The sequence below is a fragment of the Megascapheus bottae genome, chromosome 11 (genome assembly GCF_031878675.1).
Source record: "Megascapheus bottae isolate mThoBot1 chromosome 11, mThoBot2.hap1, whole genome shotgun sequence".
Lineage (NCBI taxonomy): Eukaryota > Metazoa > Chordata > Mammalia > Rodentia > Geomyidae > Megascapheus > Megascapheus bottae.
Genome location: NC_143519.1, coordinates 51,863,217 through 51,879,272, shown reverse-complemented (window position 1 = coordinate 51,879,272; position 16,056 = coordinate 51,863,217). Strand labels below are relative to the sequence as shown.

Here is a 16,056-nt window from a genome sequence, read left to right as displayed (position 1 = left end):
ATATTAAAAACAGAAGTAACTGAAAAAATAACATTATGTGATATAAAAACCCTAGGAACTAGAAATTAGTTTCTTCATTCAATAACCCACACATGCAAATCACAGAGATATTAAAAAATCTTGGTAACATAATTACAGAACAGAAAGCCAGAACCAGAGCCAAAAGCTGTCTGATTACAAATACCAATTTTTTTTGTTCTCCTAAACAAAACCAACATTTTCAAAGAAAATGACAGTTACCTTGGACGCAGTAGCGGCAGTGACACTTTGGGGTACTTCCGGAGGTTTACTGCTTCCATGGGAAGACTTGTTTCCCCTATCTCTCTGTCTTTGTCGACATTCTAAACAGTTTCTCACAGCTACACAACACACTATTTAGACATCAAAAACATACGATTACTATAAATTGTTGGTGTGATGTATTAAAAAGTTTACTAATTTATCTTTTAAAAAATCCTTTCCCCTTCATTTACCCATCATTCTTAAAATCAATCATATCAATAATTACTTTAATTATGAAATACAATAATGGAAGAATAATACATAGAAAACATATATCATGTAGTAAAAAAAAAAAAAGAAAGCAAAAGACATATAAACTACCAGTCAAAGCTAGCACTCTATCACTGTGAGTCACAGTGCCAATTCTGGTTGTCTGTTGGCTAATTGGAGATGACAGTCTACTGGACTTTCTTGCCTGAACTTTGAACGATCCTCAGATCTCAGACTCCTGAGTAGCTAAGATTACAGGTATGAGTTATTTGTGCCCAGCTGACATACATTTAAAAAAAAGAAAATGACTTTCATTTGACTATAATAGTAAGCAGATATATTCAGGTACCATAGGTTCTAATATTCCTATGGTGAATCTAGTTGACTTTTATCAATACATTCAATTTCTTCCACAACCAGTGAAGTAATAAAGATGACTCATAGGTATTCCTTTTGGTTTCTGACTTGCTGTTGCTGCTACTGCTGTTCTTTTTGGTGGTAGTTGGTTTGAACTTTAGGTCTTTTGCATGCTAGGGAAGCATTCTGCCACTGAGCTGTAGTCCCAACTCAATACTGTAACATTGAAAGTCAGGCCAAAGGAACTCAAATCCTGATTCTGGCATTTCAAAACTATATCATCTTAGGCCATCTCTTTAAATATCAGTTTCCTCATATGTATAAGTGATTACAAAAAGATAATTCACTTAGAGGGATGTCATGAGGTATAATTACACTAATATAATTAATTTACATAAAGTTCAAAGAGGTGATAAGTATTTGTTTTACCATTTACTTATGAGTTTTAGGGAAATGTTATCATAACTCAGTCTGCTAGGTACTATTAGGACAGAAATAAAATGATTATTAGTATCTTATACTACATTTAGAAACCGTTAACTCAAAGTAACCAAATTAGTGCTGGTTTCAAGAAACTGAAAATTTAATTGTGTGTGTGTTTGTGTTTGTCACAAAGTTCCAAATGTTAAATAGCCCATCGTAAATTAACCTAATTGCCAGACATATCCTGTCAATATCTCCTGTATAGGGATATGAAATAATTCTTTTCGGTTTACCTGACTTTAGAAAATTTAACACAAATTAAGTGGATCACATTTTGCTACTCTTAAATCTATTTGCTCCTTCTTTGTATCAAAAACAACTATGCCTGTGTAGTGGTACAAATCTGTAATCCCAACACTCAGGAGTCTCCTGCCAGGTTGATGCCAAGTTTAAGGCTGGTTTGGCTCCTGAACAAGTTGGAAGTCAGCCTAAGCTACACAGAAAAATCCTATATTTAAACAACAGCAATAACAACAACAAAACAAAGTGACAAACAAAAAAACCTACCCAGTAAATACCACTGTGTAACTGTAATTGAACAGATACTTTTTGTTTAGTTTTGTTTTTACATACCATCCTAAGACTATTTTTTTTAAAAAGTGCATAACTGGAACTCCCTTTTTATGTGTACCTCCCATTCTTAAGCTATTATTATTTTTCAAGGCAAATATTAAAAAAAACTTCAGCTTAATTTGGAGGCCTACATAGTTACATGGATATTTTATTTAAGAAAAATAAAAGAGGTAAGAGTGTCACCTATCTGAAGAGCTCACCCAAATGTACTAAGATCCAATGTTAAACCTTCTTTGCAACATAAAAAACATGAATGACATGGGTTTAGTAATGTTTTTAGGAGTATCTGTTCCTTTTGTGAAACAAAGTTGTGGGGGTCATTTTTGTCTCTCCCGTTTAAGACTACATCATTTGTTTTCTGATCTGTTTGTGGGTACTAATCTCAGTAACAGTTCATCAAAGTAGGATTCACAAATGAATTTGCATTTCAATGAAATGCAAAAAACTATAATGTCATACAAAATTTGAAAGAGATACAAGCTATCTTCAACTTTATTTTTAAATAATAAATGATTGAAGTTTACTAATTTCCTGGAATCTTCAATGTGAAGAATTTTTTAAAGCTTGGTAACTCTGAAGAACTACGAGTTAATCAGTAAATTACATAACCATCAACTGAAATGAAGACTTTCCATACCTCATAGCTACATAAAAGCAATCTCTAAGTAACTAATGTTTGCTATTATCCTTAACAAACTTACCAAGTCTTAGGCACTGTCTCATTAAGCCTCCAGAGGACATGTTTTTTTCAGCTTCAATCTCACTGAAATTTAGAGAACTGGCAAACACAAGGACATCAACCATAGCCATCAGTCGACTGAGGAAAGTTACTGCTGTCTCTGCTGACATGCCTTGAGTTACTTCAATGTTTTCCAATTCCGTCTTTAAGAGAGTAGAAGATTTAAGCCTTGGTTAAAATTGGAAAATATAATACATGTAACACATAATACAAGTGAACACTTTAGCAATAGTTAACAACACAAATGACAAACTAAAATCATAGTTTAACACACTATGTTAACACAACTATTCTTGAATATACAAAGAGACTTAAAACCATCAATGGTGATTTTAAATGTTATTAGTTTTTTTTTAAAGTATGTTGAAATGGGGTAACATTAAGACATTGTATTCATCAACTGCTTTGTGAAATGGCAACACCTTTGTACAACTACCTACAGATAATTTTTTTTAAAAACTTAGGGCTTTTGGTACAAAGCTATTAGAAATAACTATTCATGAGCACTTTAACTAGTTTTATCTTGTTACAACAAAATCAAAAAGCTGACATTCTTTTTAAAATATTTATTGTCATTTATAAGATGTTTTACTTCTGTGTATATATAAGATAAAAGGAAAGATGGCCTTTTTTGACATCACAATGAGATGGTATATTAATTCTTTTTTTCCCCTAGGTTCAAGGCCAGGACTCACTACAGTACCTGATGCTTTTGCTCACTGGCTAGCAATCTATCAACTGAGCCATGCCTCAAACCAAAAACTAATTCCTACGCATTTTAGAAAATATTGAAAACACAAATGTACAATAAAACTTTAGGTTAACTAGATCAAGAGGATCATCAAGTCCTAGATAGTTGCTTTGTCGCCCATGACTCATTAGTAATAATATTAAACATTGGAAGCTACTTTCACTATAATATTCTCTGTAAAAATATGAAATTTCTCATCTTCCACGGTAAAGTATTCTGTTTCCAAAATGTATAACTTTGGAGTTTATAAGCAATGGTAACATTCGTCCTTTTACTTTTCATTATTTGATACACAACATTTTAATGATTTTGTTTCTTGTAAGTAGGGTTCATTTTCTCAGGGGCAGATTTCAGAAAAGTAAGGAATGCTTTATTAATAAAAAATATTTACTGGTTAAATTACTTGAAAATTCACACTCATCATACAGATTATCCTTACCTCTTCACTAACTGATTAATTCACTAAAAGAAGAGTAGATATGATTGCTCATCCTATTTAATCCATTTTGATTGATACTGTTTATACTCATCACTCTAGCTATACTTCTGGCTTGGAAGAAGCGGGAACATTAACATGCACATGTCTGAGGAAAACACTTCATTAGTTAATTTTTTTTCTATAGTTGGTTTGGTGACTACAGTTCTAATCTTCAAAATGTTTTTCTACTTTAAGTGAATTGCAAACAAATATTAGGAAAAAATTATTAAATTTATGTGATTTGACAAACTGTTATTTCTAACAAAAATGATTTTAAGCCAACAGACTTAACAGAAATAATAATTTAAAAGAAATTCTTAGTATATCATATACAAAAATAGTTTACAAACACAGTGTTATATAAGCATCTTATATGGTTTAAAAATAAAAATTATTCACATAAAAATTACCATTCATCCTTAAATGACATATATTTCATGCTATTTCCTTTAATTGGAGTGAGACAAAATTGATCACATACCTTCCTATAATCAATAGTTTCTATATTATTTTTGATAATTGCATTACTGAGAATAATAAAATGCTAATTCATTAATGCATAAGAAAAATAATTATTATTTTTGAAAAATAATTATTCTAATAAATCTTTAAAATATACAAAAGATATGCCTGATGTTAAAGATGATATGGAAACTCAAAATATAACCAAGTCAAAAATTTTGTAAGTAAGTAAAAATAAAATTTAAAACTAAAAACCTAAAAATTACTCAGAAGTAATACTAACCTTAGAACCCTGGACATGCATTAGACAAAACAGACAACAGACCAAAAAAAGTACAAGAAAAGAAAATTATTAAAATTAAATGAAAATACATGTAAAATTGAAACACAAAATATATTTAAAATCATATTTGATTCTTTCGTTAAAAGTAAAATTCTCAGAAGAGAAATTCTGAAGTTATATGATTAAGATTAAATATTTCAAGTGAAATTAAGTAATATACATAGGTACAGTTCATATATAGAAATTATACATGTGCTGTTTTGATGATTAATAAAACAGTTAAACAAATTTATTAATAGTCTTCCTCTGCGAAAGTTCTATCTGTACTGATAAAATCAGTAATTATTCAGGGAAATAAAGTACTTATACCAACATTCTACATTTTGCTAAATTGTAGCTCATACTACAATTTATTCAGACATTTAGAAATCCTCTTATAAATCAACACTGAAATATTTATGTGATTATAACATAAAAACTATTTTTACTGATATAGTACATAATTATATATTGTACCAAGTGTTAGAATAAAATTAACTCAAGAACTATACTCATCTAAAAAGGAAATTTACAAAGGAGTATGTTTCATGATTAATAGTCACTAATCATTCCTATTCTTTGGTTTTTGCCATATATATATATTTATACATGGGAATATAAAACCGCAAACATATTATTTTCATGGCACACTCACTGGAATATATAAAAGCGCCTAAGAAACTGAGACAGACAGGAACAAAACCAAAATTAGTGTTTTTTCCAAATATATATCCTAGTAATAAAAGGTAAACTAAAAGTAGATATTCGTATCACTTTTAGCAGAAAAAGAAACTTATTCTTATTGTTTTATCATGCAATAACTAGGAGAACCATGCATACCAATTTCATTATTGTCCTGGGAGAGAGAAAATTAGATCACATTTAAAACTGAGTCAAATTCTGAGTATTCAGAATTCTACATGCTAAGCTGACCATTTTTGACACAACAAAATCAATGAGTGAATTTGTGGTTGATTCATGATCTTTGTTTTTATTCATTTCTTCCCTCCAGTTCTTGGCTTTCACTCATGGACAACTTTGACAATATGATAAGAGAATAAATAATAGGCACTGAAAAAGTTAACAAGGAAAATAATATTCCTTCCCCAAACCAAAGACTCACCAAAGCACATAGCACATAATATTTCTGAGTACTAAAAAGAGTTGATTTATTTAAAAATTTAAAATACTTTTATTATTTATTTTCTTTGCAACATATGAGCTAGAATAATCTAGGCAATAGCAAACTTCAAAACTGTGCTGCTATTTCAGGAACATTAAGCTCAGAGTATTCTGTACCAACTCTGGCTTGAACATTTCCACTACAATCTTGTACTTAAAAGCAAGGTTAAGCTAAGCAGTTGAATATTTTCTGCCAGGAAAATATATTGTAATATACAAACTTTATCTCTAAATTTTATTCATCTATGGTTCTGAAGAAGCAAACGGAGCACATTTGTGGCTAGTTCCACAAAAAGAGCAGACACAAAGACTATATCATTTTTGTCTTTTGTTACCAAAAAGATGACCCATAATAACTAAATCTGTCTCAAATATATAATTTTTTTTGTGGGTCATGGGCTTGAACTTGGCCTGGGCATTGTCCTTGAGCTCTTCAGCTCAAGGCTACCCACACTACCCTTGAGCCAAGCCCCACTTCCCATTTTCTAAAGGTTCATTGGAGATAAGAGTCGCAGGTCCTTTTGTGCCCAAGCTGGCTTTGAACTTTTATCCTCAGATCTCAGCCTACTGAGTAATAGAATTACAGATGTGACCCACAGTGCCCAGCTGTCTCAAATATTTTAACTTCTAAGTTCTGAATATGACAAGCCCAATTTATAAATTGAAGAATGTTCTATCATTTTATAAAATACATCCAAAAGAAATTAAATGGTTCCAAAGAGTGACTCAAGAAAGAAAACTTTCAGAGGTATCTTTATCTAATACATTTTACAAGTATTAACTAACAATTTTCACAAACATCCTATGGGGTAAGTGTAACCAACATTTCTTTTCACTAAGAAACTGAGTTCTAGGACAAGAAGAAAATTTCAGAGGTGAGGTTAACATACAAAATTGTCTTATGTTTCATTAACTCACAATTTCAAAATATTTGTGCCTCACTGATACTGAGAAATGCATTTGATTATGAAAAGCACTCAACTGTTCACAATAGCTTCAAGAAATGAGAAAGACACAGTTTGGGGTTGAGCTTTGTGACAGAATTTCTTAAATATTTAGCTTTCTATTTATCTTTCCAAAACTTAGCACATTTCAGCAATATGTCAAATTACACAAAATTAGCATAGCTGAATATAAAAACGTACAAACCTTTTAAGAGAGGACCACAATAGTCAGTGATTATTTTTCAAAGTTCAACTTTAACAAATGGCTAGTAAATCAAATTCAATTTCTATTTTTTTCTTTGCTGATACCAGGGCTTGAATGTAATACTTTGTACTCTTGATAGGCTTGCTGGATCATGGCTAATGCTCTAAGGCTGAGCCAAGCATCCAGTTCAGCATTCTGTTGCTTAACTGAACTCACCCAGACTCCTCTGCCCAGACTGGCTTTAAGCAGTGATCTTCTAGGTCTTACTCTCCTGAATAATTTAGATTACAGATATAAGATACCAGAGCCCAGCTTTCCAGTTCTTATTTAGTAGGAAAAAGTTTATCTTAAGTTCTAACTATTGCGTTTTCACTATGTATCATTCTGTTATGGCATTGGTATTTTATGTGGAGCTCATACCCTGCACCAGTATTTAACAGACTAGTACATGGGATAAGTCTGCTCCACTAAGCAGTAAATAAAGCTTGTAAATAAAGTTTTACTAAAACATGTACATGCCTATTTATTTATGTACTGTAGCTGATTTTCTACTGTACCTGCAGAGTTAAGTAACTGAATAGACACCCTATGGCCCAGAGAACATAAAATATTGTCTGTCTCCACATAGAAAGTCTGATCAAAACTGCCATAATCATCATTAAATCCATTTGTTCATAAAGCACCTATCTATACATGATATAAAAATTTGAAAAACTCCTTATAATCAACTGAAATTAGCAGAACTCAAGAATTTATTTTAAATCCTAATTTTATTTACAAGACAATCTGCCTTTTTGTTCATCTGTATGTTGTTAGTGTTGTCAACTTTTATCACTTCCAAAATTTTCTCATCGTTTTATATTTTAAGTTTAAAAAGCCCGTATTTGTTTTCAGTTTTATTTTCTTTCTTTACTCTCTGTCTCTCTCTATTGCTGAGATTTGAACTCAACCTACCTTCCTCCCTCTCTCTCTCTCTTCCTTCTTTCTCCATTATTGAGATTTGAATTCAGGGTGTGTTCGCTCAGCCTATTTGCTAGGCTGGTGATCTACCACGTAAGGTATGCCTCCAGCTCTGCATTTTGCTAGTTGTTTTGGAGTTGGTGTCTCCTGGACATGTGTGCCCACGCTGGCCTCAAGCTGATATCCTGTAGACCAGCGTCAGGAGTGGCTGTGCTTACAGCCATGAGCCCCTGGCACATGACTTCGCTGCTTTGTAAATAATAGAAAGATCAAATGTGTAATACCACCAGGCATAGGCACATTGAGTTAATGGACTGAAATAATAGAAATACAGAAACAAAATAAACAAAATTTTCTATAGTTGAATAAATTCCCAAAGTGTAAGTAGTTTCAAGTCAAACCGGTAGGAATCAAAAACTGCATAGCTAATAATTTTAAGAGCCCAAATTTTAAAATGTCAGTGCATTTATTGTACAGCATTATAAGAGCAACAAAATATGGATAGTAAAATAGTATATCAATCAAAGTTTATAATTCACATCATTAATTTAATTATATATAATAAAATAAATCTTTTCACTTTAAAATTTAGATCATTTAGTAATGTGAACATTTCAAACTTGTTCAAAATTTGACTAATGAAGGTAGTTTTTATTCTACACTAAAAATTTTAATATTCAGTATTTTAAAGTCAAGTTTAGTACAATCTTTAAAAATTTCCTGACAACAAATGAAAACCTAAAAGATGTGAAATTTCTTTATTTTTTTGTGTGTCATTGGGCTTACTCTGGGCCTGGGCTTGTCCCTGAGCTCTTCAGCTCAAGGCTACCACCCTATACCTGGAGCCACAGCCCAACTTCTAGTTTTCTAGAACTGGAGATAAGAGTCTTACAGACTTTAGTCCCTGAGCTGGCTTTCAATCACAATTCTCACAGCCTCCTGAGTGGCTGAGTAGACAGTAGCCAACTGGGCCTGGCTAAAAGATTTAAAATTTTTATAAAGAAAATGGTCACATGCAAAACACTGATATGGTTTTTAATAGGAAAAAAGAGAGTATTCCCTGTCATAATTCAAGCATAGTTGAAAAATGTATTTGAATTAGGTATAAAATACAAAAGAAAAACTGGTATTAAAGAGAAAAGATGGCATATGACTCCGGACATTTGTGCTTTTCAAATGTCATCCATCATCCATACTGCTCTTTTCTTCCCTCCTCTATTACCTGGTTGGCTAATTCCATAAGGGCCTTAATGCTCTACACCCTCCTAAGCCAGCTTGCTTGACTTTTAGACTTGTAAATATTGTAAGCTTCACTGATGCTCTGGTGACAGGAGTGACAAAACTAATAAGAAAAATAGCCAAGTGGAAATAGCTTGTAAAAGATGAAATAAAGTCAGCAATCTATTGGAAAATAACTATAATAACAAATAACCATCTTAATAAAGCTGGCAAATGTTGGATGAGTTTTCAGCATGATGGCAAGAACACAAATAATATAAGAAGTTCAGTTTTACAGTATTTCACAGTGAATAGTGGTTCTGGCATCTTGTTTTAGTACAAATCAAAGCTCTTAATTATTTCATTTTATTATGTTACTGGTGATTAAACCCATAGCTTTACAAATGCTAAACAAATGTTTTCCTACTCATCTACATATATCCCTAGTCCTGAATCAAAGATTTTTTTGCAAGTTCTGGGCTTGAACTCAGGGCCTGACCATCCTTAAGCTTTTTCAAGGCTAGAGCTCTACCACTTGAGCCACAGCACCACTTCCAGCTTTTTCTATGTATGTAATACTGGGGAATCCAAACCAAGTCTTTGTGTGGGCTAGGCAAACACTCTTACCACTAGGCCAAACTCCTGGTCTCTCAAAGACATTTTAAAGTGAGAGCTAAAACATAAAATGAACATTGATCTATTATATGTTAAATGACATATACATTTAATATATGTTTTAATATATTAAACATATATGTTTTTCAAATGTGTTCTATTAATACATTGCAATGTTTTACAAAGAAGCAAATGGGAACTGGATTTTTATTTTGAATTAGTACATAATATCAGATAAAAGTATTATTAAGCACAGCTTATATCATAAGGTACAGAAAATACGTAATTGTTCCTACTTATGGCTCTTTCCAGATAATATGCACAGGAATCACCTGATAATATTTTCATAGATGCAGAAAGATGTATAAATTGAGAATGGTTTAAAATTTTACATGGTTAAAACCACTAGAAGAACATACTTTGTCCAAAAAAAAAAAAAAAGCTATAGTACCTACACTACTGAAATGCTCAATTGTTGTAATTGTACAATTATACCACTAGATGGAGGCAAAGTACTTACAGTTGGTGAAGTTGCAGCAGAAAGTAGAGGTAAAATTCCTCCACAAGCAATGATGATGTTGTCTACCATTTGGGAAATGAGGTGAATAGTGTTATGTACAAAAATAATGTTTTCATTACTATTAACAAAATCCATTACAGACTTTGTAGAATGGCTAAAAAAGAGAAAGAAAGTACAAATTAACATTTCCTTAGTTTAAGAATAGGATTAGAGTGACATTTTTAAACTATAAACTAATTTTACACTTTTGAGAGGACCCAAAGAAATTGAAAACAATGTAGAAAATAATATATTTTTTACATTATCAAAATTATTCATTTGTAAGTTTTTTGTGTCCAAGTGTCTAAGCAAACAGTGTCACAAATATACATTAATTTGTTAATTGTAACATTAACTCTCTTGTTATCAGTAATATATCCCAGGATATTTAACTTTTCTTAACTCTTACCAGGCAATTCAGCATATGACATTAACAAGAAAAAAAATACATGGCTAGCTTAAAATGAAAGTGACCAGAAAATCAAAAGCTAACTATTTTTAAGGCAGACACTACTGCTTCCACAGTAGTCAGGACCTCATTGCTACTAAGATTGTAACAAGTGACTAGGTGAATTAATTTAACTAAAAATACATTTTTTGAATATCTGCTTGTTCTGTGGTAAGAAGCAAAGCAACATCATACGTAACTGACATCTTTGCCTTTTAGGCACTTTCAATTAATTTATCCCAACATCTCACCAGACTGATTTTCAACAGCCATGTTGAAAAAGCACACTCAGTCAAAAAAAAAAAAGACAGGATAAGAAAGTAAATAAATTCAAAGATTTATTGAGTAATAAAAGGAAGATCTTAAAGTAGATTTTATTATAGAAAACATGTAATTGTCCAAAGAAAAGTACTTTTAGTTTTGTGTCAGTCAGGTATTTTTCTTTTCTTTTTTTTTCTTTCCTTTTCTTTCCTTTCTTTTTTCTTTCTCTTTTCTTTTTTTTTTTTTGTCAGTCCTGAGGCTTGAATTCAGAGACTGAAACTGTCCTTGGATTTTTCTCAAGGCTAGAGCTCTACCACTTGAGCCATAGCACCACTTCCTGCTTTTCCTATGTATATGGTACTGAGGTATTGAAACTGGGTCTTCGTGCACACTAGGCAAGCACTCTACCATTAGGCCAAACTCCCGACCCCCAGAACTTTTTCTATTGAGAAAAAAATATTATTATAGTTTGAACAGTAAAGTGCTTTCCCCATGTACTAGGAATAAAGGCTAGCTTAAATAAATTTTTAATTACATAAAACCGTGCTTAGGGAAGCTTCATAAATATTCATAAAAAACACAAGCAAATACAAAGACAATTTGTTGATGGAAGGAAATGTAATGTCATTGGCTCCTAACATCGTTAGTACATTACATGCTTTCTCTACACACGTTGATTCTTGGGGCATTTCACTTTCCTTAACTCTCACAAAGTACTTTATCAAATGGCAACATTAGCAACTCTCTCTCTCTCTCTCTCTGCACACACACACACACACACACACACACACACACACACACACACATATCTGACTAGCCCAAGAAGAAATTGATCGTAAAATGAAAAGCCAACTATTTTTACAGCAGATGCTGTGCACTGCTTCTGCAGTAGGACTTCTTTCCTACCAAGAAGTCCAGTTTCATCCACCCTTGAGCTCTACTGGGAGGAGGAAACATTGGCCTTATCTCAACTATTGGGTTATTACCCATTATTTATTATTCTGTTTGTAGGTAACTTAGAAATGAACTCAGGGATCATACAGGGGAAATTTCTTGAGGACTTTTTATAGAGAAGAAAATGAAAATAGATGGAAAGAAGCAAAGAAAAAAGAAGTGTAAAAGAAGAAGGAAGTGAGGAGGGAGATGGAAAAGGGGAGGGGTAGGTAGGGAGGAAAGCAGGGAGAAAAGGAAGAAAGAAGGGAAGAAAGGAAGGTAGGGTTCCTGCCTTTTAATGTTGTGAAGTTTACATTGAACTGATATTGGGAGCTGAAGGAAGCCACCTTAAAAGTAGAAAAAAGCTTGAGTCTTAAGAATATCATGCCATGAAGTTGCTAATAGGTGAAGTACTTTGTTACATCCAGCAACTTCCTAACGTATGTATATGTACGTGTGTCTGTGTGTGTGTGTGTGTGTGATGTACATGATGCACTAACAATTACTTTGTTTCCCAACCGCTATTAAGTTTTGGGCCCCAAGTTCAACACCACAGTACAGCAAAACAATAACAAAAAATTGACTCAAAATTAGAAAGTATTATGATGTATTCATGTAGACTTGCTTTCACTGATTATATACAAATGAACATGCACTAATTCTTTAAGTGCCACAGGCTTAAAAACAGATCATGAGGAGCTTATTAAATTTTATTAAACAGTATCAATAATTAAAGAAATGGTTGAGCTTTCAAATGGAATCTACTTTAATATAAAACAAGCCATGCCAGATTTAATTTTTCTGACTTTAACCTAAATAGTTGCATATCTATTGATATGGTATCTCCTAACCCTTAAAAAAATTCTAACTTGTCAAAAATTTAAATTTCTAAATTTTTTTAAATTAACTTAATTGGTCATTTTTATTCAAAAATGTAGTCACGTACAAATCAGTTGATGGCAGTAAATAAAAACACTCACTTTCTTAAGTGAAACTAGTTTTATTTATAGAAAAAGTTGTACCTTCTCCAAACATGTACATCTGTTTCTAAAGCAAACAATAAGTCAGTGAGAAGTCGCTGATGCATGGGAGACCACTTAAACTCAGGTATCCGAAACATTGTAGTTCGGGGGCCAGGGCTGAACTGTCGCCGCTGCTCCTCAGTCATGGGCATTCCTCGAAATCCTAAATCAACTCGGAGATCTCGGTCTTGTTGGGTGATAGACCGACCCTGAACAGCCTAAAGAAACAAAAGATAAACTTGTGGAGTACAAAGAAAAAGCAAAACAAAACAAAAGAAAAACCATCTGGCTTAACAACAATGAGCACAAGTAAAGTGAGTAACACTTTAACATTTCAGTAGGATTTCAGTGGGTTATTGAAAATATACTATTCACCTGTAATTCCCCATCTGGGGACCTTTTTAAGATGAGTAGGCCAATATTACTGTTTTTATTTTAATACTAAAGAAACTAGAAAAAGCAATCAAAGGTTAACAACACACTCACACTGAAAAGCAGATGCATGTGGCCTTGCTGTAGGTCTCCCTCATGGAGATGAGTATTACAAGAAATGGAACACCCTGGACTTAAGTCATCAACTAGTTCAAACTATCAACATGTGAGTAGAAGAAATGGGATCTGAACATATTCAAGCTAACTCCAAAGCTTATTTCATTCATAACACTACAAATAAAACTACAAATGCACTTAAGTTACATTAACAAACCAGAAAAAAGCAAACAAATCTAGTGATTGTTATACTCACTAAGCAAACCACCCTAATTGCCTTTATTCTAAATTTCTACCTAATTTGATATTCCCATCCCCTGACAAATACCATGATATTACAATTGTTACAGAAATGAAAACTGGTAGTTCATGAAGAACAAAATAAAAATATCTTTCCCACACAAGGTATATATTATAAAATATTCTTACGGAATTACAAAATACCATTAAAGTATGGTTGGTTCTTTTATAATGGAAATGAGTTAAATTTATTTTCAGTGGCATTAAAGGTAAGTTAAAAGAAACAGACAATAACAAAACTCAAAAATGGGAAAGTATTATTATAATTTCTCATACCCTTAGTCATACGCTATTATTTAGCTCAATAACCATATTTTTTAAAAAACCAACAACATCCTTTTATTTTTATTATGCAGGGCTCAAACTGTAATACTAACATTTCATAAAGCAAGGCCTGATCTTCACTTTTCCAAATTTCTATCCACATGGTAGAAAATTGTCAATGCTACCAATTACAAATTTTCTCAGCCATTATTACCTGCTTCATAGAGGCTGGTATTAGGATTAAATCTGAACACATCTAGCAGTGTGCCCAGAACACAGAAGGTGCTTGATAAATAACAGTTCCCTTTCTTTTCCCTTCATTTATCAGTTCTACTGTACTACAAGTCATCTTTTCTATAATGCAAAGAATAGGACTGGACTTGGAAGCTTGAAAGAAGACTAATGAAGAATTTAGGATAAAGATTTTAAGTAAAAAGGGTATGAGTGAAGTGAAAGCCATAAAAGGTAGAACTGGAAGAGACCATAAAGGCCATATTTCCATATACTACAATGCTCTGTACTATATAAAGATTTCAAGTTCCAGACTGGTTAAGCAAAGTTACATAAAAAATGCGGAAGAACTGAAGGCATTATTCAGATACTTTTCATTTCATATATGCATTCCAGTGTACTACCAAATTGCATAAATACTATGATACATTAAATAAATACAAACACGGTATCATTAGTAGGAAATTACTACATTTTACAGATAATAATTATCTATTCAGTATTTTTACTCTTGTTGTTGCTTTGAGACAGGATGTTGCTGTGTAGCCCAGGCTGGCTTGGAACTCAGTTTATGATGGATGATTTTGAACTTGTGATTCTCCTGCCTCGGCATTCCCGGTGCTGGGTTAACAGGCATGTGCCACCACGGCAATCATGTTTAATGCCTGTTTATTTACAGAATTCCTATAAGATAGCTTACTTGTGTTGTAGCAGTGGTCTGGATCTTTCGGATTTCCTTCCCTGATTCTTTGCCATCATCAGATCTCTCTGTATCAGAAATGATACTTCCTGCATCAATATTTGGTACAGCTTTGCTCCCAGAAGACTCAGTTTCCAATGCTGTAGCAGTCATCTCAGCATATTCTAACCCTTTTGCAGCTGATGCTAAGTCTCTTTCAGAAATACTGCTCATTCCATCTGAAGTTGTATGAATTTTGAACTCTTTTTCTTCAATTATACTCGATGTACAGGTTAAATCTACACTTCCAGTCATATGAGCCAGCAATCCAAGATCATCACTAACACCCAGATGCACTTGTGCATCCTGGATATTTGGAATGATATGATTGCTAGAAAGTTCTGGAAGCAGTTTCTCCTCCTGTTTTGGTATTTTATCAAAGAGAAATGATGTAGTGCTATTGGGGAGTTCTTCTTTCTCATCTGCTAAAGTTATCAATGGACCATTATCTTTCTCTTCGTTTTTTTTAATGACACCAACACTTCCATGCACATTGCTCTGGAGTTTCTCAACAGCAGCACTATATACATTATCCAACAAAGACTCTACTTCCACAAGGGCACCATTCTCACCACCCACTAAAGTCTCTGGTGACAAATCCATATCATCAAGCTTCACTTCTGTTGCCTCCACTTTTTCTGCTTTTATATCAACTAGAAGATCGTGTACTTCCACATGTACTCCACTTCCAGGTCTACCTGAATTTCCAAGAATATCATCTGATACTTTGGTTGACATGAGCAGGTCTCGTGTATCTGTGCTGACAGGGTAATCTGTCTCACTTTCTGGGCTCTGGCTTTGTGAAAGATCTTCTATCTCTCGGATTTCCATTCCTCCCTTGGCTCCTGTTGTCTGTGATGAAAGACCAGAGATGGTGCTCACATTCCCTTTCTTTCCCTTTTTAATGTTTTCCTCCTCTTGTCTTTGATATTCTTCATACATTTTGGCAAGGTATTCCTTATGTGCTTCATAAGTGACCTTGAAAATGAAAAATGAAAATTCTAAGGCACTTTGTATATATGTCAAGAT

The 16,056-nt window shown here is 32.9% G+C and overlaps 1 protein-coding gene across 5 annotated transcripts in view; it reads right to left on the bottom strand.

Annotated features, from left to right (window-relative positions):
- Positions 1 to 16,056, bottom strand: part of Nbea (neurobeachin) — a 496,782-nt gene that overhangs the window by 358,542 nt on the left and 122,184 nt on the right. For all 5 annotated transcript variants that reach the window (XM_090342258.1, XM_090342251.1, XM_090342252.1 and 2 more), the window contains 5 exons: positions 14,989 to 16,005; positions 13,005 to 13,222; positions 10,302 to 10,455; positions 2,607 to 2,787; positions 241 to 371 (listed from right to left, as the gene is read on the bottom strand). In XM_090342258.1, the coding sequence (XP_090198384.1) occupies positions 241 to 371; positions 2,607 to 2,787; positions 10,302 to 10,455; positions 13,005 to 13,222; positions 14,989 to 16,005 (1,701 nt within the window). The remainder of the gene's footprint in view (positions 1 to 240; positions 372 to 2,606; positions 2,788 to 10,301; positions 10,456 to 13,004; positions 13,223 to 14,988; positions 16,006 to 16,056) is intronic.